General features: G+C 35.3%; 1 protein-coding gene across 2 annotated transcripts in view; it reads left to right on the top strand.

Annotated features, from left to right (window-relative positions):
• Positions 1-26487, top strand: part of Sp4 (Sp4 transcription factor) — a 65472-nt gene that overhangs the window by 30411 nt on the left and 8574 nt on the right. For both annotated transcript variants that reach the window (XM_087206676.1, XM_087206675.1), the window contains exons 4-5: positions 17014-17242; positions 19450-19649. In XM_087206676.1, the coding sequence (XP_087062802.1) occupies positions 17014-17242; positions 19450-19649 (429 nt within the window). The remainder of the gene's footprint in view (positions 1-17013; positions 17243-19449; positions 19650-26487) is intronic.

The following is a 26487-nucleotide window of genomic DNA, read 5'->3' as shown; positions in this document are numbered from 1 at the left end:
ATGGCCGGTGATGTTGAACATTTTTTCATGTGTTTATTTGCTATTTCTACTTCTTTGTCTGAGAAATGTCTGTTCATTTCAGATGTCCATTTTTGGATTGGGTCTTTAAGTGTGGGAGGTCTAATTTTTTTAAGTTCTTTATAGATTCTAGATAGTAGACCTTTGTGTTAGGAACAGCAAGTGAAAATTTTTTCCCACATTGTGGGTTGTCTCTTCACACTGTTGGTGATTTCTCTTGCTGTGTAGAAGCTTTTTAATAAGAAGAGATCCCACTTATTGATTGTGCTAGTTCATGGGAAACTGAGATTTTGTTCATGAAATCTGTTCCTGTACCAGTGTGTTCAAGAGTTCTACCTGCCCTCTATTCCAGCCGGTTCCATGTTTCTGTTTTAGTATTTAGATCTTCAATCCTTTTTGATTTTAGTTTAGTGCATGGTGAGAGACATAAGTCTAGTTTTAATCTTTGGCAAGTTGAAACCCAGTTTTCCAGCACTATTTATTAAAGAGGCTCTCTTTCCTCCAGTGAGGGTGTTTGGCTCCTTTGTCAAAGAAGAGGTGGCTGAGTGTGTCTGGAGTTGTTTCTCCATCTTTTAATCTGTTCCACTGGTCCTCAGGTCTCTTTCTTTGCCAGTACCATGCTGTTTTTATCACAGTAGCTTTGTAGTATAGTTTCAAGTTGGGGGTTGTGATACCCTCTGCCATGTCTCTGTTGCTTAGAATTGGTTTCACTATTCTAGGTCTCTTCTTGTTCCGAATGAATTTTTGGATTGTTTTCCCAAGGTCCATGAAGTATGGTGCTGGGATACCATTGAGTCTATCTAGCACTTTTGGAAGTATGGCCATTTTCACTATGTTGATTCTTCCTAGCCAGGAACAAGGGATGTCTTTCCATTTTCTGATATCATCTTCAATCTCTTTTTTCTGAGTGCTATAGTTTTCAGAGAAGAGGTCTTTGATTTCTTTCATTAGGTTGATTCCTAGGTATTTCAGTTTTTTGAATGCTATTGTGAAAGAAATTGTGCTGTTTCTCTCTCAGTGAGTATCTTGTTTATGTAGAGGAAAGCTGTTGATTTTTGTGTATTGAGCTTGTATCCATCTACTCTGCTGAATTTTGTTATTAAGTCTAGAAGACTTTTGGTGGACTTCTTGGGGGTCTTCTATATAGAGTTTCTTCTATATAGAGTATCATGTCATCTGCAAATGTAAATTTGACTTCTTCATTTCCTGTCTTTATTCCTTTTATTTCTTTCTCTTGTCTAATTGCTGTGGCCAACATTTCCAAAACTATATTCAACAGGAGTGGTGACAATGGACATCTTTGTCTTGTTCCTGATTTTAGTGTGAGGGGTTTCAGTTTTTGACCATTTAGTATGATGTTGGCTGTTGGTTTTTCATAGATGGCTTTTATCAGATTGAGGTAGAGATTGTCTATTCTAATTTTTTGTAGGATTTTTATCCTGAATGCATTTTGGATTTTATCAAATGCTTTTTCTGCATCTATTGAGATGATCATATGGTTTTTGTCCTTGGCTCTATTGATATAGTATATTACATTTATTGATTTGAGTATGTTGAACCATCCCTGCATTCCTGGGATGAATCCCACTTGATCAGGGTGTATGATCTTCTTGATGATCTTCTGCATTCTATTTGCCAGTATCTTACTAAGGATTTTTGCATCTGTGCTCATTAATGAGATTGGCCTATAGTTCTCCTTCTCGGTTGGGTCTTTCTCTGCTTTGGGGATCAAGGTGATGCTTGCTTCCAGGAATGAATTCGGGAGCATTATTCCCTTTCAATTTCATTGTAGAGTTTAAACAGTAGTGGCAGTAATTCCTCTCTAAATGTCTTGTAGAATTCAGTGGTGAAGCCATCAGGACCTGGGCTTTTCTTAGTGGGTAAGTTTTTAATTACGTTTTCAGTTTCATTGATTGATACTGGGTTGTTTAGAATTTTTAAGTCTTCATTCAACTTTGGTAATTCATACATATCTAGGAATCTGTCCATTTCTTCTGTGTTTTCCATCTTATTGGCGTATAGGTTCTAGAAGTAGGTATTGATGATCCTCTGGATTTCTGCTAAGTCCATTGTAGTATCATCCTTTTCATTCCTAATTGCATGGATTTGGGCCTTTTCTTTCCTTTTTCTGATAAGGTTGGCTAAGGGTTTGTCAATTTTGTTTATTCTGTCGAAAAACCAACTCTTGGCTTCATTGATTTTTTTGTATCCTTTGTCTCCATTGCATTGATTTCCCCTCTGATCTTTATAATTTCCTCCCTTGTATGAGCTTTGGGGTTGTCCTGCTCTTCTTTTTCTAGCAGCTTGAGGCTCACCATCAGGGTGTTTAATTGGACTCGCTCTGTTTTCCTAATATGAGTATTCATTACTGTGAATTTCCCTCATAAGACTGCTTTCATTGTGTCCCATAGATTCTCACATGTTGTATTGTCATTGTCATTTAATTGTAGGAACTGTCTGATTTCTTCTTTGATTTCCTCTGTGACACATTGGTTATTCAGAAGTGTGTTGTTCAATTTCCATGTGTTTATGAAATTTTTGCAGTTTCTTTTCTATTTATCTTCAATTTCATCGCACTTTGGTCTGATAATATACAGGGGATAACTTCAGTTCCTTTGCACTTCCTTAAATGTGTTCTATGAGCGTGTATGTGGTCTAATTTGGAGAGTGACCCGTGTGTAGCTGAAAAGAATGTGTATTCTGATTTTGTGGGGTGGAAGACTCTGTAAACATCTGTTAAGTTCATTTGTTCAAGAGTGTGACTGAATTCTATTATTTTGTTGTTTACTTTCTGTCTAGTTGATCTATCCATTTATGACAGTGGGGTATTGAGGTCCCTCACTACTATTGTATTAGTTCTTATTTGATTTTTTATGTCCATTAATATTTGCTTTATATAGTTGGGCACACTAGTGTTTGGTGCATATATGTTTATGATTATTATCTCTTCCTCTTGGATTGTTCCCTTTACAAGGATGTAGTGTTTTTCTTTGTTTCTCACAATCAGTGTTGGTTTGAAATGCACTTGATCTGCGAAAAGGATAGATGCTCCTGCTTTCTTTTGGGTTCCTGTCTCAAGGAGTATTGTTTTCCACCCTTTAACTTTCAGTCTATGCGTTTCTTTTTGAATTAAGTGTATTTCTTGTTTATGCAGCATATTGTTGGATCTTGCTTCTTGACCCATTCTGCCAGTCTATTTCTTTTGATTGGTGAATTGAGACCATTAACATTGGTTATAAGTGATAGGTATTGACTTATCCTTGTCATGACTTTTTCTTTTTGTTGGATTCTACCCCTTTGCGTTTAATTTCTTGTCATGCCTGATGAATTCATTCTTCTGGGCTTCCTGGGATTGTGATCCTCATTGTCTTTTCCTGTTATGTTGTGTAAAATTTCTTAGAGTGATGGTTTGGTATTCATGAAGTTCCGAAGGTGTTCTTTATCATGAAAGTATCTTATTTCTCCATCAATTTTGAAAGATTGTTTTGCAGTGTACATCAGTCTGGGTTGGAGGCTGTTTTCCTTTAGGGCTTGAAACACATCACACCAAGCTCTTCTTGCCTTGAGGGTTTGCATTGAGAAGTTTGCAGTGATTCTGATGGGATTTCTTTCTACTGCTTGTAGAGAACTTTGTTCTTCTGTTGGTTTTCTGGAATCTTAACAATTATATGCCTATGTGTAGGGGTTTTTTTTGACCAAGGCTAGTTTGAGTCCTACATACCTCATTTATCTGTATGTCAGGTTCTTTTCCCCTGCTTGGGAAGTTTTCTGCCATTACTTCTGTGAACAGTTTTTTTATGTCACCTGCACTCTCTCCTCTTTTTTCATTGACTCTGATCAGTCTTATGTTATTCTTCTTTATGTCATCTAGCAGCTGCTGGATTGATTTCTCATGGTCCCTTATAATTTTAATGCAATTTTTCTTTCCTGGTCACTAATTGCAGTGTTATCTTCTATATCTGAAATTCTGTCCTCACATTGGCTCATTCTGCTGTGTAAACTTTAAATGGAGTTTTTAATCTCCTGGAAATCTGTTTGCATCTGTTTTATGGGTTCCATTTGTTTATTATGTTGGGTTTCCATCCTGTTCTTCAGCTCCATTTTTTTATCTATGTCCCCTGTAAATTTATTAATTATGTCTTGAACTATGGGCACAATATCTGCTGTTATGTGAGAAATTATTTCTGATTTCTTTTTTTCCACATCGTCTTTTGTTGCCAGTTCAGGGAGTTCAGGTGGTTGAGTATCAGATTGTTCCATCTCGTTTCCCTTTCCGGTGGTTGCTTTAGGTGATCTGGAAGTCTGGTTTTGAGACTTGTTTATGTGTCTTCTCATTTCAACAGGGGATAGAGGACAATGTGTGCTGCTGGCACCAGTGCAGCTCACCTCTTCAACACTGGGGGTGGTGGTCCGGTGGCCTGGAAAGTATACCTCCTCTATGGTGGGGGCAGCTCTGCTCCTCAGTGCTGGGGGCAGTGATACAGTGGCCCAGAAGGTTCCTCTTCCCATTTGCTTTTATTCTTTCCACTTGTCAAGTTTTGTCTTCCCCATGAAGCCTTCATTGTTTATTCTTGACAGTAAATGCCTTCCCTATGAACTACTTAAGTATCTTAGGCCCTTTTATTTTTGTTTCGCAGTGCAGGGATGGAACTCAGGTCCCATCTGCAGCCCTTATGCATGTTTTTGTTATTGCACTTATTGTAATTATTTGAGTTTGTCTTTTTACAGGTAAGAGTTTCAGATCAGATCTTATTCATTTTGCCAGCGTTAAATAAATAGGTACTGAGAAAATGTTTTTTGAATGAATAAATCCCATTTGTTTACTCTAGGCTCTTGTGTTAGTTTCCATTACTGTCGTAAATACCTGAGATAAATTGTAAAGAGAAAAGGTTTCTTTTAGTTCACAGTTTTGGAAGTTTTAGCCCATGATCAAATAGACCGATTGTTTTTAGGCTTCTGGCTGGGGACAGGATGATGCAGCACATCATGTTGGGAACATATGGAGTAGCAAAACCATTCACCTCACGGCCAGTATGCACCCCTGCCCCCCCTCCCAAAAAAGGGACAGGAATAGACTGGGATACCATAATCTCTAGGGGACATGCCTCCAATTTTATAAAACCTTCCTACCTTTTCAAGTTTCTACCACCTCCTAGAAGCACAAAGGTAGCAAACAAGGCTTTAATACATGCGCCTTTGGAGGTTATATTTCAGATCAAAATCCTAGCATATGTCATTTAATAATCAGGTCCTCAAAAGAAGGAACTAGAGAATTATAACTTACAAAGGAGGACAGCTTTACCCAAAAGCACTGTTTAATTTGTAACCTCTTCTAAACTAACTTATGCCTTCTTAGTATGTCAGTATTGGTTTTCAGTTGTAGATGACCCACCGTCTGTAAATAGTCCTGGAAGTCATTGGCTAGTGGAGTTGACCATCATTTCAAAAGTTCACAGAGCACTCAGTCATTGCTTGATATTCTCATGTTATAGTTCATCTGTAGGAAAATGGGTACTTGGAGCTTGTACATAAGGCAAAGAAGTGTTTTATAATTACTAAGTGTAATTTCCAAACCTAGGATATTGTTCTTTTTATTACCATTGTACCATGGAATCTGTCCAGTCATATCTGTCAGAGTTTTTTCCCAGATTTATTTTGTTCTTTTGCAAAGGCTTTAATGTAGTTATGTAACCTTAAAGTTCTTATAGGCATTACAGAAATGTGCCATATTGTAACTTTTCATTTATTCAGTTTTGATTATGGTTATTTGTAGTGATATGAATAAATCAGACTCACAAACATTAATTGACTTGTTCTTATGCTATATGACTCATAGGCCATTTCCTGTGAATTAGTAATTTAATTAATTTTCAGGTAGGTAGGTGAATTACTGACTTTGTTTTTCAGTTTTCTGGGTCTCTTACACAATGATGGGACTTGATACTTGCTGTAACAAAAAGCACTTGGAAATCTTACTTTTTTATATGAAGAAAGAAGGCCCTGCTGGATTATCTTGGGGCTATTTTCTTATCTGTAAAATGGAAGTGTTACTTCAGAGGGTTGATGTTAAATACTGAAAGAATCAAATTAGTAATAGTTGAAATAATTCACAGTGAGTTATTTCTACTTTCCTCTCCATGTTTCTTTGTGTTTAAATGTTATTAAGGTATCAGAATGTTTCAAAATGTCTTTTTTACCTGACTGCACAGGGATTCGGTAAGCCATATTTCCTTTTGTTTTAATGTATATGATTAAAATTTATTTGCCATATAAAATATTTTCAATAGTTTTGACTAAGTATTCTTAACACGTAAAGCTATGTAAAAGACAAAATCTGACTCCTTACATATAAAGGACAAAGGACATAAACACCCAATTCAAAAAGAACATTAAAATGGCCAGTAAATATTTGAAAAAGATGTCCACATCCATTAATAATCAAAGAAATACAGATAAAAGCAGTATTGAATTATCTTAAGTTTTTCTCCTTTCTTTTAAAGTTAGTCTTTGGGGACTGGGGATGTAGCTTAGTAGTAGAGTGCCTACCATGTGCAAGGCTCTGCATTCAATCTCTAGCATGCATAAATAAAAGTAGTCTTTTATTGTACTAACAATGTCTGTAAATATTACCTTGTTAAAAAGAAAAATTGTGGGCTGGGGATTTAGCTCAGCGGCACAGCACCTGCCTGGCAAGCATGAGGTCCTGAGTTCAATCCCCAGTTCCAAAAAGAAAAAGAAAAGAAAAATTGTAAATTGCAAGACTAAAGCTCCCATTGACCATATGCCAATCTTAGATGCTTATTTTAGAGGAAACATTCTTAAATCAGTTTTTACTATTCCTTACAGAATTTTTTGTCATTTATCTACTACATGGGACTGTCATCAAAGCAAATATATAGTACCATAGTGTAAGCATTTATCATCAAGTTGGATGGTTTTTACATAACCCTGTTTTAAAGAGGTTTATCTTATATTAATACAGAAAGATTTTTCTCGTTCCTTTTGATTGCTGTAGAACATCCCATTAGCAACTGTTCCACCACTATTATTCAGTTCACAATTATTTATTTCTGAGTTTTTAGTGTTACAGTCTCTTTATGGACTTTGGAATAAAAGTTAAGCAGCATATAAGTGGAATAGAAGTTCTAGGAAGGAGAGATGTTTCACAGAGAGCAGTCTGGATAGTTGGGCCACATTGAGAAGATGACATTAGACCAAAGACTTGAAAGGAGTTTTACATACATACACTGGGAAAAGACCATTCTAAGCAGAGACCAGAGTCCAAAGACCCCAGTTAGGACTGTGCTTAGTGTGTTCAGGTTACATAAAGGGATCAGCATGGTTGAGATAAAGTAAGCCAAAGTAAGGTGAAAGTGGGGAGTTAAGGGGTAGTTTATATAGGAATTTATTCAACTTATAATTGTATACAGTTTATAACTCTATACAGTTTATATAGTTTATCACTGCATATAGTTTATACAATTTAGTGATTGTAGGCACGTAGAAGGCCTTTGGCTCTCTCGTTCTCTCACTCTCTGAATGAAATGGGATGTGATGCAAGTTTTTAAGGTGAAAAGTGATGTGATCTGACTTTACATTTTAAAATGATCTCCTGGCAACTGGAACTTCCAGAGGATAGAGTAGTGGTGGCAGAGAGACCAATTAGGAAGCTGTTTTGATTGTCAAGCCAGGGAAAATGGTGTCTCAGACAAAGATGTAAGCAATGGGGATCATGTAAAGGTTCTTGGATCTTGGATAAATTTTGAAGGAGTCACAGTTAGTATACCAATAATCCCAGAACTCAGGAGCCTGAGGCAGAATCACTGGGAGTTCAAGGCCAGGCTGAACTATATAAAGAGACACAGAAAACAAAATATAAAACAAGAGTTAGCATGATTTCTCAGACTTTATCCTAAGTTGATCACATTAAGTTGTATCCTTGTCTTTTTTTTTTTTTTGGTACTGGGGACTGAACTAGGGACCTTGCTCTTGTGAGGCAGGTGGCGGAACCACTAAGCTAAATCCCCAGCCCTACTTGTCTTGGGAAATATAAATTCTGAAAGGTCAAATTTATCAGTATTTTTCTTTGTCTTTTGTGTGGGGTCTTAGTCAAGAAGACCCTTGGTCTGCTATATTTTATTTTAACTATCTTTCTTGATACTGGGGGTTGAACCTCTAAGTTAACATTGAGCCATGTACCCAGCCCCCTTTTTAAGACAGGCTGGATGGAAACTTGTTATCATTCTGCCTCAGCCTCACAGTGTGCTGAATTTACAGGCATGAGCCACCACACCCAGATTACATTTAACTTTAAAAAAAAGTCTGTGCAGTTCACATTTGTGAGTAGTCTAAGATTGATATCTAAACCTGTTCATCCTCTATCTCATACTCAGATACTGTCTATACTCAGATAACCAGTAGTCTCAAGTCAAAATACTCTTCCTTTTCTTCAGATTTAAGATATCATTTTTATTATACTGTATATGAGTGTATATATACACACGGGCGCGCGCACACACACACACACACACACACACATCTGTTTTAAACCATATATCCAGTCCATTACTCTATTCCAAAACCATTAGCATATTGTTTTAATTGTTGCAGATTTTATAACATTTCTTTATTCTACTGTTCTATTTTTTCAAAATTGTCTTGGCTGATCTTTTGTATATTGAATGAGCTAGAATTCCATGGGAAGATCTTTAATTTTTCATTTCATGGAATAATTTTAGAAAAATAAATGCATTTTCAGTAGTGATTCTATCTATGAATATGTGTTTCTTTTTGTTCTCATTATATCCTAACAACTTTTTTCCTCTCAGGATCTCTCACAGTTCCAATTGGTTTTCTCAGGTACTCGTAGTTGTGAATTATTTGTGTTAGGGATGTAGAAGGAAACTTACTATGTTGATCTTATATTTGGTCATCTAGCTGAAATGTCATGTTCTAATTTGATTTTCTAGAGTTTTCTAAATGAATAATTATACCGTTTTATAATCATGACAGTTTTGTTACTTTAAATCTTTACTTCTTATATAGGCCTGTTATTTCTTTATCCTACTAACTTGGCTTAGACCTTCAGGAAAAACAAACTGAGAGATAAGAGCAAGTATCTTTTGTTAGAAGGCACAGTGAGATAGCAGTTTTCTTCTTTGCAGTCCTGGAGATTGAACCCAGGGCATCACATATGCTCAACAAATGTTCTGCCACCAAGCTACTTCCCCAGCCCTATTCATTTTTAACCTATTAAATGTTTTCAAATTCTTGTTTAATTTCTCTTGTGCATGAAATGTAATGGTATTTTCACATACTTCTAGTAGAAATGTAAATGTATACAGTTCTGTATTGCTACTCCTATAATTTCATAAACTGTATAAAGTCTGATAAATGTTTCATAATCTTTGACGTAGTGATCTCACTTCTAGTAGTCCTGTCATATTCTACTGGCCTAGTTTCATAAGTTTCTATGTTTGGGTTTTAGGTCCCACTTTTTTTTAAGAAACATTCATTTAAGAAATACTGTGTATTTCCAGTGTGCCAGGAATGTTGATAGTCAAAGGACAAATTACACAAAACCACACAGGTATCTTTGGTTCTCTAAACTTTTGTTGGAAATAATTTGCTGCTAATACTGTCATGGGATGAGATGGTATCTGTTTAACAAAATCAGGAATATTTAAATTCTCAGTTAACCCTTGAAGTATTTTAAGGAGTGTGGTATACTGAAAATCAAGTCAGAATAGTACTTCATTGCCTTGGACATAGAGCCTTGACCTCAAATTCCAGAGAACTACCCTAGTCTATATGGAGTGTGTCATTTTCTTTTATTCATTAAACCTGCTTTCTCTTCTCACTTATCTTATGATTCTGTTAAGGCAAATGACCACTCATTTGGTGCGAAAAGAAATGTGTGCAAGCAACAAGGAGGTCTTTTTCAAATACCCATTCTAGATCTTGTTGGGTATATTGAAATCTAATACCTTGCTGCCTACCACCCTGCTGGGCAGTTGCCATATTTAAAAAAAGAAAAGAGAAGAAAAAAAAAAAAGAATAAGACATTGAGGGCCGGGGATTTAGCTCAGTGGTTCTGCCACCTGCCTCACAAGTGCAAGGACCCGAGTTCGATCCCCGGTACCAAAAACAAAAAAAAAAAGAATAAGACATTGTTTTCTTTGGTTTTTGTTTTGTTTTGTTTTGTCTTTTTTGGTACAGGGGATTGAACTCAGGACCTTGCACTTGTGAGGCAGGTGGTGGAACCACTGAGCTAAATCCCCAGCCCAAGTCATTGTTTTATTTCTCCAAATATTCTTGGATGCTTTTCCCTTGGCAGTTTAGAAGAAAGAAAAAAGAGCTATGCTCAGTTCTGTCATAATGTGTAGCTACAATACTAACCAATTTTTAATTTTTTAATTGTTAAATATTATAGTTATAACTCATTAATTGTACATTAATTGGATTCACTGTGATATTTCCATGCATGTATACATGATGCATTGACTGTCCATCCATACTTCCTCTTTTTCCCTTAAGTCCCTCATTCCCTTCACTCTTTACAGTCCCTAAAAGTCTCTAAATTTATTTCCCTTCTCTTTCCCTCTCCCCTTATCCATCTTTAGTGGCTGCTATTCCATTCTACAAGGTTGACTTACTGATTCCCTTAAATGATTGAGAACACATGTGTTTTGTCTTTCTGTGCCTGGCTTGCTTCACTGAGTATAATGTTCCCTAGTTCCCTCAACGTTTCTGCAGATGACAGGATTCCATTCTCTTTATGGCTGAGTAGTATTCCATTGTGTAAATATACCATATTTTTGAATCCATTTCTGTCTTGAAGGGCATAAGTTACTTTCCTTTCAGATAGTCCAGTAATGATAGCTAGAAATAGATGTAAATATAGTTTGTTCCTATAATAATGAAGCCTTTTCACATTGTCACTAGCTCTGTGGCACAATAGCACAACTTCTTTTTAACATTCTCATTACCATTTTTATGTGACAAATTGAATATATAGGCATACCAGTAAGATAGCTGTTTTTTTCCTGTGTAACATAAGCTTTTTCCTGTGATTTTTAAAAATTATAGTACTAATTTTCCTGACTTACAACTAGTAATGGTCTTGTTAGTCCAAATTTCATTTAGTCATATTATATCCAATTCTTATTTTTAAAGTTACACTTCAGAAGAAATCCTTATATATCTGTAACATTAACGCAGTAACAAAATCTGTTACCACATGAGCTAATACTGTTTCATGAGTGTAATAAATCTAGGTAATACATCTTTAGGAATGGAAAATGAAGGGAGGCATACTGTTCTTCAAGACCAGTAATTTACCATCCAACTGGACAAAGATGCATTAAAAATACACATTTACGACATGTCCATTGTTAGGATAAAATTATGCACATGATATTATGGGACAGTAGAGAAGAGATATATGTCCCAGACTTAACAAGGAACTTCAGGAAGATGCCCCAAAGTGATGATACATGAACTGAGTCCTGTAAGGTGAATAGGCCTTTGGTTGACTGAGGAAGATGAAGATTTTGGGTGGGAAAATGGTTGGATTCCACCAATATCATTCAAAGTCCCAGGGACAATCAAGCATGGAACGTAAGAGAAAATAGAGATCAGTGTACATGTTGGTGAGAGTGGAAGAGGAATGCCAAGAAATGAAGCCTTAAAAATAGTCAAAAGCTAAATTACAAAGACCTTTGAATGTATGGAAGGTTCACTGACTTTTTGGGAAACCAAGTCTATACTATTGATGTGATATAAAGTTAAGAAGGGCATGTATTAATGTACAAGCAGTATTTATTGCATGAAGAAAAGGGACAATTTGAGATTTTTGCTGAAGAGATAGACTCAGTGGGGACCGCTGATCAACATAAGTAATATATAACTGGTGATAAGGAAGTAAATCTTGGACTTTGCTAGACCTGGCTTCAAATCTCAATTCTTACGCATCTCTTTTGTGACTTTTGGTGTTTTATCTACCCCCTTAGTACCTCCTTTTCCTCATCTTAAAATTGGGACCATAAAACTCAGCTTATAAGGATATGAGGAGTAAATTAAATCATATATGTAAATACATGAAAAAAATGTTCAACATCTTTGACCATTAAAGAAGTCAGATAGTAACAAATGCTGGCAAGGCTGTGAGGAAAAAGGAACTTTCCTTCTACATTATTGATGGGAATGTAAACTAGTACAACCATTACAGAGATCAGTATGGAGATTCCTCAAAAAACTAAAATTAGAAATTCCATTCATCCCAGCTGTTCCCGTTCTACGTATCTTCATTAAAGAGTTAAAGACAATCACAGTGATACATGTATACCCTTGTATATAGCAGCACAATTCATAATAGCTAAGTCTTGGAAACGGGCTATATGTCTAGCAACAGATGGTTGGTTAAAGAAAATGGGATATTTATACACAATGGCATACTACTGTGCAATAAAGAAGGATACATTTGATAAATTATTTGAGCAGTGAGAAAAAGCTAGGTGAAGAAAATGAATAATCTGCCTGACTCATAGTTGGACTGCCTCTGAGAAATCTCAGTGGAAATCTTCCCTTGTAGATATAATAATATACTCCTGAGAGATATTTGAGCAGAGAAGGTACAGATTTGGGAGACATTAGCTTAAACATAGCAGTAAACATGAAAATATATGGTTCAGTTACTCTGAAGAGCATAGGAATTTTAGAGGGGAGAAGCATGGCAAAGATGTTGACACCAGAGTGGTCAGAAGAGAAGAAAGAACCCTAGTGGTAAATAGATACTAGTGGAACACAAGAAGAGCATTTCAGGAAGAGAATGGGATTAGCAGCTCTCGCGAGTTGGAGTAAGAGGAAGTTGAAGGTATCTTTGGGTTTACCAAGAAAGAAGTTACTTACTTTGTGATTTTTTTTAACAAAGTGATGAGATGGACCCCTAATTTCAGTAATTTAAGAAGAGAATGAAAGATGAGGAATAAAGGAAACTAGAGTGGATAAGTCTTTTAAGAATGTGATACAAATTTAGATTTAAATGCTGATTTAAAAAGAAAAAGCAGGGGAAGAAGAACTAACAAAGAAGGGGTTTCTGGAAAGGCAGGAAGGTAGCCCGGAGAGTCCAGTTTGAAGAAGAATGGAGTAATCAATAATATCAAATGCAGCAGAGCAGTGCTGTAATGCTGATTGAGAAAACACACATTGGATTTGGCCATTAGAAGCAAGTCTTGTGAACCAGAAGCTGGTTCCTGTAAGTAGAGCACTTTGTTATCGAGAATGGATGTGCTCTGATCAGAACAGTACTTTTTTTATTTTTCTGGCAGCAGCTTTTTGTTTTTGTTGTTTTTCTTCTGGAATGGTTTATTTGGGCTAGTAAATGCACAAAGTAACAAGTTCCTGAATCAGAGTAATGATCTTGGTAATAGATGGTAAGATAAATGCCAGATCTCTTATGCCTAGCACCTTTATAATTCAGCAGTTGCTCAATACAGTGTATAAAGAAAGTAGCCTGAAAAATGGCATTTTAAGGTTTTAAGTGTGGGTAGTAAGGAGAGTAGGAGTAGCGTTTACCAAAGTGGGCATTTAGAAGCAAGACTGAAAGATGAATGATCTTCTAAAAAAATTTTAAAATGTTTTATTATTTATTAAACTTGTCTTACTGAATAGCTGCTATGTATTCGGCACATTCTCCCTGGAACTATGTGTTTGTTCCACATGCTATTGATATAGCAGTGAACATAACAGGCAAAGTCCATATTTTCATGGCATTTAACGTTCAGAGTGGGCTGAAGACAGGGAAAAATATGGTGAAAGAACAAGGTAATTTAAGATAAAACTAGGTGATGGTACAGAGATGGACTAAAGGAAACTACTTTTAGATGGTATGATCAAGAATGGCACTTCTGAAAAGAAAAGATTTGAACACCGACTAGAATATTATCAGAGAGCCAACTATGCAAAGATCTGGGTGCAAAGACATTCCCTACTCAGACTGGAGAGTATGTGTTAAGGCCCTAAGAAAGAAATGACTATTTATTTATGGATAGAAGAATATCAGGAGCAGAATGAGCAAAGGAGAGACTAATACAAGATGAGATCCAAGACATGAGTAGAATTAGTAGTCTTGCAGCTCTTGCTATGGATTTGGTGGTATGTTGGTACCAGTGGAAAAGAAAAGAAGGTAGTATGTTGAACCTTACCTGTTTGTGACACATCTGGGTGAAGAGCTAAGCATGAACAGGCTAAGGTATATATACTCAAATATAATTTGCCTATATTAATTATTGAAATAACTTGCCAAGTTGTTTAGACGCTGAACAAGTAAGTGCTCATAATACAGGGACTTGAGTTTGTCAAAAACTGCAAAGGATCTGAGGAACCAGGAGTCCTTTGCAGTTCTTTAATATGATGGTCATCTTAAATATCACTGCATACTGAAAGGAATGACCAACTATTGTGTGAACAATAGCTGGAAAAATTATGGCCCAAAAGTATGACTTCAGGAGATGTGAAAAATATTCCCATCTTTAAATATCTGCATTTCTATAGGTATAGTACCATGCTGTAAAGACTAGTCTCGTTCACATGGACCTCCCCATTTTCAAAATTGTGTGTGTTGTTGTTTTCAGTAAACAGTGAGTGTATGTGTCGTTGTACTGTATACTTTGAGGTGCACAAGTAATAGTTTGTCACAATCATCTTTAAGGGATTGTTTACAGAATATTTAAAATTTTTATGTTTTCAAAGATACATAGAGGCATAATAACGATAGATTATATTTATTATGTTGCTTTATAGTTTATTATGCCTTTGCCCACAAATAATCAATTTGATATTCACAAAAAACTTTAAAATAGGTAACATGACAGGAATTTTAGGGAGGTCAGTGTTATTTTAGAGATGAGAAACAGGATCTTTTAGTGTACAGTCATGAATTAAGAACTTCTGACTTCATTTATGTTGCCTTAACATTTCATGGTGACTCAAGGGTGAATAAACTTCAGAAGAGGAACTAAAATATGTGTTCTTACTAAAACAGTAAGCAATATATATATATTTATCCTCCCCACCATGATGTTTCATAGAGTTGACCCTCAGTATCTGTAGGTTCCACATCCTACGGCCGTGATGGCACACCTTTCAGAGCTTTCAGTGCTAGCAAATAGCCCCCAGAGGCGTGTGTGCCATAGGTTCACCACCACTGTCCTAGGATTTAACTAATGGCAGATGAAAATATTCAGAGAAAGAAATAAACTGTGCTGAACACACACAAACTTTTTTCTTGTCATTATTCCCTAAATAGTACAGTATACAACTACTTACGTAGCATTTACATAGTGTTAGGCATTGTAAGTAGTCTAGAGGTGATTTAAAGTGTGGGGTATGTGCTTAGGTTGTATGTGAATACTACGTTTTGTGTAAGGGCCTTGAGCACCTGTGGATTTGGGCATTGAGGGAGATAGGGTCCTGGCACCCCAGTCCTTTGGGGTGCTGAAGGGTACCTGTATTTGTATTTTAGTCTTGGGCACTCCCAAAGAGTTGAGAGTCCTGTGGGCACAAAAGAAGTTCAGGTAACTTTGGCTAGGAGAGTCACACATTTAAGTTTGTTTAAAAGAGTGAGTGCTCTTTTCTTAACTGATAATTTTTTTTTTCTTGGCTGCTCTATATGTTTAAGGTACTGCAAGTACAGTTTTAAAATAAACCCTTTTATTTTACTCTCAGGAGCCACATGTACATTTCTGCTAACATATTTTATCCTTTACTGCCACTCAACTCAATGGAAACCAGTGGTAACAATAGCTAATGTTTAATGAATAATTGTGTGCCATGAACTGTGGGAAGGGATTTGTAAGTATTTATATCAACTCTCTGAGATGGGAGCATCCCTTCACAAATTAGTTTTTTAAGTCCATTTACATATTTGGCATTCCCATACCTGATAGAAGAATGTAAAATTGTATGGAAAAAATATTGTAAGGCAATACCAGTTACAGTCCAAGATAAAGTTATGACATGTAAGTAGATACTTTTGGTTATAGCATTATTTATCGTGTTTTTTCCCTAAGTGAAGCTGAACCTGAGAGATGAAGTCTTAGCTATAAATCATGAGTGAATAAAGTAATATTACCATGAATGTCTTTTTTATTATGGTGATGGTATGTAACAGTCATTGCTGGTTTTGTATTTTTAAAAAAACACTTAACTCTGTGCACACTTTAAAAAAAATGACTCATCAATAAATAATTAAAACAGTTTAATTTAAACAATTCAGAGATGAGAAACATCCATAAAACTTAATCCTTTGTTGAGTTACTTTTCACTCCTGTAATTTTCTTGGCGTGAATGAGTTATGAGTTATGTTGTTTACTGTGGAAATAGTAATAGTACTTTATATTTATATACCATTTTTCCTCTGAGGATCTCAGAGTGCTTTTCAGTGTCTCATTAATACTCATAGTACTTCAGTGAGTTATGAGGTTGACAGGTACTTTGAACTTTTATTTTCCAGATGGAAAGATAAATTAAGTTACAAAGAGGGTCAACTGATTTATGTATGGTCCCTTCAACTAGAGAAAGAGGCCATTAGCTGGGCACAGTGGCTCACCATGGTAACCCTAGTTACTTTGGAGGCTTAGCCAGGAGGATTGTGAGTTTGAGGCTAGCCTATTTAGCAAGACCCTGTCTCAAAATATAATTTTTAAAAAGGATTGGGGATGTAGTTCAGCACTAGAGTGCTTGCTTGCCTGACATATATAAGGCTCTAGGTTCAATGCTTAGTACCATTTAAAAAAAGAAAAAGGCACCTGAGCTACTAAGTAAGAGTATTTTAGGATGGTTGGTATAATACAAGTCATTTACATTCTGCTGTTACATTACACAGATTATTAGAACAAACGTAATAGCTTTACAATGGCCACATGGAATTTTTTTATTCTTTCTTTGGGAACATAAAACATTATAATACTCTTTCCTGTTTTTCTTCCTTTTTAGGTCAGCAGCAAGGGCAAGATGGAGTGAAAGTCCAGCAAGCTACGATAGCTCCTGTGACAGTGGCAGTTGGAGGAATTGCTAATGCGACAATAGGTGCTGTTAGTCCTGACCAACTCACACAAGTGCATTTGCAGCAAGGCCAGCAGTCTTCCGATCAAGAGGTGCAACCTGGCAAGAGGCTTCGAAGAGTTGCCTGTTCCTGTCCTAACTGTAGGGAAGGAGAAGGAAGGTAAATGATCTGTTTTCAGCTGTTGCCCTCTGGAAGGCATAAAATAGTAGGTAAAATGAAGTCATTGATAATTGGAACTTCACCACCTTTGGAGCCCAGAAGTTAAAATATATTATGAAGGGAATTAAGTCTGGCTGTTCGAGGAGTGGGATTTCCTCTGCTTTTGTACCTCATGTATTTTTTGGTTTTTTTTGGTACCGGGGATTGAAACCTCATGTATTTTTTAATGAATTTCTTCTTTCATTTACTTTGTAAAAAACTTTAAACATCTTATTGATATAAAACTAGCTCACACATATCATTAATCCATTTAAAGTGTAAAATTCTGTGATTTTTAATATATTCCCAGAGTTGTATAGTCATCACCACAGTTAGTTTTAGAACATTTTAGTCATCCTCAAAAGAAATCTTGTATCCTTAAGCCATCAATTTTCACCAACTCCCCAACCCTCACAACCCTAGGCAATCACTAAAATAATTTCTGTCTTTGTAGATTTGCCTGTGTAGATTTGCCTGTTCTGGACATTTCATATAATTGGAGTCATGCAATATGTGGTCTTTTATGATTGATTTCTTTCATGTAGCATGACATTGTCAAGGTTCAGTCATACAGCATGATGGATACTTAATTTCCTTTTATGGATGCATAATATTCCATTATGCAGATATAAAGCATTTTGTTTAATTTGCTTCTTCTTTTTCACTCCACAGGAGTTTTGGGTTTTTTTCTTCTTTTTTCTCTTTTTGCCTAATTACTAGGTGTAGAACCTCCCATATAATGTTCAATACACGTGGCAAAGTGACAAAAGTATACATCCTTTATTTTTTCTTGGGCAAGGCATCTAGTTCCTCACCATTGAGTACAGTGTTAGTTCTGGGGCCCTTAATCGAGTTGAGAAAACTCCCTTCTCTTCCTGTTTTGCTGAGTATATCATGAGGGATGCTTGATTGTATCAAATGCTTTCCTGCATTTGTTATGATGATCCGATGATTTTTATTTTTTGTTCTACCAATATATGTTACGTTAATTGTCACATGTTTCAATTTTGCATTCCTAGGATAAATCTTTTGGTCATGATGTATAACTCATTTTATATATTGCCAGATTCAGTTTGCCATATTTTCTTGAAAATTTTTGCATCTGTACTCATGGGATATATTAGCCTATAGTTTTCTTTTCTTTTCTTGTAATATGTTTTATCTAGTTTGGATGATGGTAATGCTCTCAAGTCAGAGTTTGGAGCAATGGTACGTTTCTCTCTGGGTGACCCTGTTTTAGGAGCTGTATGCTTGATGACAGGGCCATCAGTAGCCTCGGATCTTCTCATATTGTTTCCCCCAGCTTAGAAACTCCTAGTTATGAACCAAGAATGAAGCGAGACAAGAGCATTCCAGACCATAGCATTTCATCGTGCCATATCCAAGATAGAGGATGTGTCCCAGATTTGAGGGCTACATGGAAGCAAGGAGGCACTACTTTTCAGCCACATTGACCTGGAACACGTAGCTGGGATTAGCATGAGAAATACCGTGTCCACCCCTCCTGGGGAGATAGCCCTCTAGCTGAGAGGTGGGAGAAGGAGCCCTGTTTTTCTGTGCCCTCTATAATGCGCCTGTGGCATAGTGATGAGAGGAAGTGAGTCTTGATACAAATACCACACTCTTACTGTTTTTCCCCAGTTCTGTTAGATTTTCTTTAGTAAGTGTGTTTCTTTATTTGCTGTTATTTGCTCCTACAACCATTTGAGAGACTTGTTTTATAATTTTCACCAGCTTTGCTGGAAAGCAGGTCCATGAAACTCCTCATACTGTCTTGCTGGAAATGAAGCTCTGCACCTTACACCTTTAACTGGAGTTAGCCATCTTTTGGTATTTTAACAAGAATGTTAAAATGTCTTGAAAAGCTTAGAGATTTTTTTTTCTCTTATTTTTTAAGCTAACAGAAGAGCCTACTAGGGAAGGAACTTGAATTGCCTCATAGACATAAACAATGAAATTAACACATTTTCATAGCAGATTTTTTAAACACAGAGATCTGTTTTATGTTTTCTTTAATTGAAATTTTTTTTACTGTAACTGCAGTTATGGCATTAGGATCAAACAGATCTATTCAGAAAAGCACATTTAATTACCTTGATTTCCCTTTTTTCATAATTATAAGCTTAGTCTGGGGAGTGTAATTAATGTTTGTTTTTTGTTTTCGTTAGAGGCAGTAATGAACCAGGAAAAAAGAAACAGCATATCTGTCACATTGAAGGATGTGGAAAAGTTTATGGCAAAACATCTCACCTACGAGCACATCTCCGCTGGCATACTGGAGAAAGACCTTTTATATGCAACTGGATGTTTTGTGGCAAGAGATTCACAAGGAGTGATGAGCTTCAGAGACATAGAAGAACCCATACAGGTTAGTAGGTTTATTTTAGGACTTGTACTTTTTAACTAATTTTTTCGGTACTCAAATGAAAGTTTTCATGATAGTTTAGCGATGAAATTAGAAATATACAGTTTAAGGGAACAGAATTTACTTTAGCAATTACACAGATGTTGAAAATTAAAAATTTTTACCTCATTTCTGAGGTACGTTTTACTCACTGTAAACTTTAAAATTACCATCTTTACATGACCTGAAATTTGTCCCATTTGCTTACCTTTGTATACTTAGCAAAGTGTTTAAATAGATAAAAAGAAAACAGAATTATGATCTTATTGGTAACCTTCATTAGTTTTGTATTACAAATACCCACTTAATTCTCCCTCAGAATTGACAGTTGTGAATACTGTATTTTCTGTTACTTTTTAGAAAACAAATCATTGATAAAGCCAATATTGAAGATAACAACTGCTGTGAATTTAAAGTGTCTGAGTTTTTAGTACATTTTTAGTATCCTAACACATATTACTCATGGGTCTCTATAAAAATAATATTTTGTTTTGGTTATGAAATATTACATAAATAATATGTTGCAGAATCATAATTTCACTATTTTTTTAGATAGTGAGTCCAGTAACATGTATTTCTTTTAACAGCGATACAATATTCTGTTGCATGACTCTACCACACTGTATTATCTGTTTCCTAGACTTTTGAGCCACTGGCATAAATTTGGGGCTGTAAATATAAGGTGAACATATATGAGAAATGGAATTATTGGATCATAGACATTGTATATATTTGGTTATGCTAGCTAATAGCTAAGCAGTCTCCAAGGTGGCTGTTATAGTTTATTTCAACAGCAGTGATTAGCAGTTTCTGTTTTACTGCGTGCTTACTTCTTAGTGTTAGGCTTCAAAAGTCTATCTAAAATTTCTGTTTTTAAAATTTACATTTTTCCTGATTATCAGTGAAATTAAGCATCTTTGCGTGTGGTCATTTACAATGTATTTCTTTTTCTGGTCATTATTCTGTTGTTTTTCTTTTCAGTTATTTACAATTTTGGTCTTTTAACAGTCTGGAGTTTTTTTGTTGTTTCGTTTTAATTATGAAATGAATTGGGTCCATAATTTTATTTTTCTTCATATGGACAGCCATTTCTTGACCAACTCATTCTTTCTCTACTGATTTGTAATAACATTTCTCTCCAAATTCTCTGAGGCTTTTACCCACTTGTCAGTTCCTATACTAATGCCATACTGTATTATTTTGATTACCACGGGTTTACATTGTTATTACATCTGGTAGGGCAGTTTTCATATTTTTTGTTAATTTAGAACATGCCCAAGACATATTCAGTATTTAAGTACTGCATATATTAATTTAAGCTATTGAATTAGATTTTAATTTGTACTAATGTATATGAAGAACACAGTGGAAAATAGAACTGGCATTTTTTGATCAGCTACTGTGTATCAGATTTTCACAGCAATACTGTAAGATAGGAATTAGCTCCTTTGATAGAAAATAGTCTCAGAAAAGAAAAAAAAATAGTTGTCAAATCTATTAAAAATGCTAAGTAAAGAATTATCTAATCGATATGTATATAAGTACTAACACAAATGAATATTAGTATGTTGATTCTGTCTCTGTAAAAGTTGATATTATAATAAAGCTATGAATTTTAATTTTTAAAAAAGTTTTAAAGCCTTTCTGTACGGTATTACATGGAGTTTCTAATGCCGCCTTACTTTTTGGCATTGTCAAATATGATGTGATTAAAAATTAATTCCATAACAATGTTGTATCTATTCTAGAAAAATATTCTCTCTGTGTCCATAGGAGAGTACAGTTTTCATCCTGGATTAGCAGTGGGACAAGTTCAGGAAGCCAACAAAAATTACTGCTTTGTTTGATTTGGAACTTCACATTGTGATTGCATCATTTCGTCTGAGAAATGATGAGTTTGTACAGTTCCTCAGTATCATACAGCCACACTCTTACAAATACACAAAGTAAATTAACTGATCTATGTACATATACTTCAAAAACCAAATTGTAATAGTTTTAAGAACTGTCTTTTTCATGCAGTCCATACCATTATCATCATCTAATAGCTTGATAATTCACTCACGTGTACTTAAATTTATAAATGCTATTTTCAGAGATGTTAAAATCTTTGAAACTAAACTAAACTTTTTAGTGTTTATTAAATTTGTTGAAAATGGCATAAAAAAACTTTTGAAATAAGTATTCATTAGCATTGGGTATATTAAGTTGAAAGTCTTGACCATTCATGGCAAGAACTATTTTTATTCAGTGTCCTATCCATTACTGTCAATAGAAACACACTGACTTAATATGAATAAATGAGTTAGTTCTAGTCACTGCTAAAAATAGTGACGATATCTTTCTTTTTTTTTTTCCAGAGTTCCAGGGATGGAACTCTGGACCTTGCACTTGCAAGGCAGGTACAGTGCCACTGAGCTAAATCCCCGGCCCATGATGCTATCTTTCTAAAAAAAAAGATTAGGTTTTCAAAATGATGCATCTAAATAATATACTAGTCCATTATTCCTCCTTGCTAGATCAATGTTAACCACTATGACTTTTTGCATCAAGAGTTAAGAATTTACTTTACATTGTGCCCTTTGAAGACACTGATTGTTTTATAAAACTGTTTGCAGGCCAAACATTACTTCTTGATTCACTGCTCAACAACAACAACAACAATAATAATAATAATAATAAAGTTTTGTTTTTACCTCTTCTGTCACATAGAAGTTTGCTTTCTCTTTGTCTTAAAGTTAAAATGGTTATTTTCTTCAATAAGCACTAATCTGTTTTTATAGCTTAGTTATTAAAATTGAAAATTAGTAAATAATTGCATATGAACATGTAGGTACGTCATTACATTTCCTATCTTATATGGTTTCTAATTTCTTTTATTTTTTCCTTATATCATCTAGCTTTATCATCTCCTTTAGTTATTTCACATTTTCAAGAATAGTGTAAACTTCATTCAGTTTCTTCTTATTCCAGAGCTTTCCATGTTTCTGTTTGGCCATGGACTGATTCTTCCAACTGTAATCTTGAGGCTTTTCTTGCCTATTTTCATTTCTCTTACTTTACTCCCTTGGTTGCTGGAAAACATTCTGAAATACTTCCTAATGGGAAAATAAGTTTGTCTGAAAAGTTCATTTTTTCACTTAATTGGGCTGATTCTAGATTGCAGATTATTTTAACTGCATTGCTTTTTTGCCTTCCTGCATCTGTTTTACCAGTGATGAGTATTTTATTTTTGTAGGTGACCTTATTTTTTCCCCTACAACTATATTTATCTATTACTTTTATTTTGAAATAAATCTGCTCTTCACAGAAAAGTTTACAAAGATAGTATAGTTTTCATATGCCCCTTACCAAGCTTCACATAATGCTAACTTGTTATATAACCACAGTAACTATATTATTAAACCAGAGAATTACTTTTTCTTTTCTAGGATTAAATCTAGACTAGCACATTGCATTTATTCCTTATGGCTCCTTAGGCTTCTGCAGTCTTTTTCTTTTTTCTTTTCTTTTCCTTTCCCTTCCCTTCCCTTCCCTCCTGCCTTCCCTTCCCTTTCCTTTACCCTTTCCTTCTCCCTTCCCTTCCCTTCCCTTCCCACTCCACACTTTTAACAAGTACTAGATTTGATATTTTGTGGAATGTTCCTCAATTTGGATTTACCTAATGTTTTCTCATGATTAGACTAAAGTTACAAATTGTTAAGGAAGTATATGAAAGATGTTAGTGCCTTTCTCATTGTATCATATAGGAAGGACACTGTGTGGACATGTCTTACTAATCTTGATGATTTCGTTAAGAGCGTGGGCCAGTAACTAAAGCTAGTAGGATTTTTTTCCATATTCTATTGGTTAGAAGCAGGTCTTTCGGTCCTTTCTCAAGGGGAAGAGAATTAATGTCACTCCTTGACGGGGGGGGAGATTATCAGAAGAATTTGTGAACACATGTTAAAACAACCACAGTAATTAATAAATATGTTGAAGTTTGGGGGACTGTTTTGTGACTATGCAAATAGACTATTTCTCTTTAAAGAAAAATACTGAGGTTCACTTTTATAGCATTCATCTTGCCTGCAGTCATTGCTACTGTGGGGTTCCAAAGGTCTGTTTCCTTCATTCCTTATATAGTTTGTAATTGGGATTTTCATGGAAAAAAAGTTAGACCTTCTTGTATTTATTTATTTATTTATTGCTCAGTTTCTTTGTTTAGTCATTTATTTACATTAGTCTACATCCTTATGTTGGACTCAGATTGAATTTTTTAAAAATGTCTTACAACATTTTCTTCGTTAACCCCTTTGTCACTTTCTCTTTTTGTTTTCTGTGAGATTCCTTGACTCTATAATTAAATATTTCTATTTTTTATTTCTAAGAGTTTCATTTTTCCTTTTTTACTGAGTGCTGTTCTTACTGCATGAATGTAGGCATTTGCTGAAGATACCTGTTTTTCATCTATTACAATTTTTTTTCCCACACTCATGTTTGCTCTGAGGTAGTTTTTTGTGTCTGGCTTCTCCTGTGTTGTAGGCTCTCCTGAGCTGTCCAAGGTACTTTTTTGTTCAAGTTGTTGGTGATTGATGAATATGTTTTAAGTGAAAGATTTTAAAAATTTATTATAAGCTGGTAGCTTTCATTTTAAGGCAGTTGGCTTGGGCACTGTGTTAACATGGGAAGATGCCTGATAACTAAAGTACAGTAATATCTGTGGGACTCCATTTCATTAGATACAAATCTTCAAATACTTTGTCCCCTTTTTTTATTTGGATGATAGGAGTATATTCTATGTGCAGGCTTTAATTTTCTGTCTTATCCTCCCTGTGTCCCTTTCATTTTGAATCCCAATTTTTATAGGTTTCTCCAGAAAACAAATTGGCTCTCTTCTTTGAGAATCCCTGTTCTACTTTCCACAAATGCTATGTAGTCATTATCTTGTTGACTTCCTTTCCTTCTCTTTTTGTTGCTGTAGGTTTAACTTTTCCTCACTTTATTTTTATTTTAATGGGTGTCTCATTGGGGAGAAGAAATTAACAGGTATGACCATGCTGCTGTCATAAACCTTAAAGATTTACATTTACTTCGCCTCTTAACTGGGAAATATTACAGTGATGTAACCAAGTAAACATTGTCTATAATGGTGTCTATATTCAGTGTGTTCATGTGTTAATACAGTTTATGAATATTTCATTGTAGATAAAATGGTACTACTATTCATGAACTTAGCTTTACAATTTTGGAGAAGATGGCCGTGTTTGTGTTTGTGTGGGGAAGATGGCCACAGTTGTGTTTGTGATCCAGTGTGAATGGAAGCAAATTTTTGTTAAACGCTTTTGTTTGAGAACCAAATTGTTTGCAACTAGAAGCATTCGTGAACCAACATATTACTGTATTTTGCTCACTTGCTATTTTTTTTTTCACGTGCTATTTTATTTGCCATTCATTTATTGAGCAACTGGCAGTCTAGGGATGATTTCTGATAGTGTTATAGGGAGACCACGTATTCAGAATACCACTACTTTTTTTTCATTGTCTATGATAAAGTCCAAAAGAGCTCCTGAACAGTTCTGTACAAATGGTTTTTTCATAATATATAATGTCTTAAGGTGTTCAAGAAAAAATTATATGTTTGTTGTTAATCAGTAATTGTAAACTTTAGTGCAAAGGAAATAGATTGGGAACAAAACTCTAGCATTTTTCATAAGGTAAGGAAAACTGGATCAAAATAGATAATACCAGGAACTCTATTGTTATGTTGACTTTCCCCCTTTCTTCATATGAATGCTTGAGTGAATATGGCAAGTGCTCAAAACTGTTGCCCTAGAGTTCACTGTCAGCCAGTGAATCGGGCGTAACTTTATAGTCCCATTGATTACACTAAATCTCTGAGAATTTGTTTTCTTCAGAATCTAAATGAAAGGTAAACAATAGCAGGCGATGAAGAAGTGAAGTCAAAGTTGAGTAACAGTGTACAACATAAGTTTAATTGTTCCCTTGCTTTCTCTTCCGGTGTGACCCTGTGGTTGCTGCATGGCAGGTTCAGGCAGCAAACATGAAGAGAAAGACCTCATATCCAGCCAGAGAAGTAAGAAAAAGGACCCAGAGCTTTAAAGTCAGTCCAATTTGAAGACTGCACACAGTACTGGCTTCATAGGCACCAAAAATGTCTCAGTAATACTCAAATCTCTAACTGAAGAATCCTGGAAATGGGGCCTTTCTTTACCACTGAGAGTCTAAGGGGAATCACCATTATTTTTCTCCCATGCTACTTTCACTCTGAAAGTGGTCCCATTAACAGTGTATGTGCAGGATAGTACAGGAGGCCTCAGAGAAACCTGGCTTGCTGGCTATAGGAACCAGAAAAAGTGTCCATTGTGGATTAAAAGGCAAAGAGGAAGTCTTGGGGAAAGAGATGAAAGCTGATCACTAATTCTGTGTGTAGAGCAAATGAAATTTAGGCCTTAACCCCAAACTGTACATACATAGGTCGGATTTTTAAAAAACCATAGAAGAGAAGGTCTAAAGAAGTGAATTGTTTTATAAGCTAATTTTCATCACATGCTGTGTAAGAAGACACAACACAAGATAACATACTTTGGAAAATAATGTTAAAGTCAAATTCAAAGAAAGCAAGATGAAGCATTTATTTTGAACCTTAATGGCTTGGCTACTTGCTACTGTGTAATATCCAAAAATGTCCAGGGACAATCCAGAATTACTCAACATACTATGAACCAAGTACAACTGACTTATTTCTCAAAGAAGAAGATAATCAACATAGGATATGATAATACAGATTTTGGAATTTAGC

This window comes from Heterocephalus glaber, unplaced genomic scaffold (genome assembly GCF_053883595.1).
Source record: "Heterocephalus glaber isolate CG9 unplaced genomic scaffold, H.glaber_assembly_v1.0 deba00000676, whole genome shotgun sequence".
NCBI lineage: Eukaryota > Metazoa > Chordata > Mammalia > Rodentia > Bathyergidae > Heterocephalus > Heterocephalus glaber.
The sequence above is the reverse complement of the archived record's forward strand: the minus strand, read 5'-3'. Positions and strand labels throughout refer to the sequence as shown.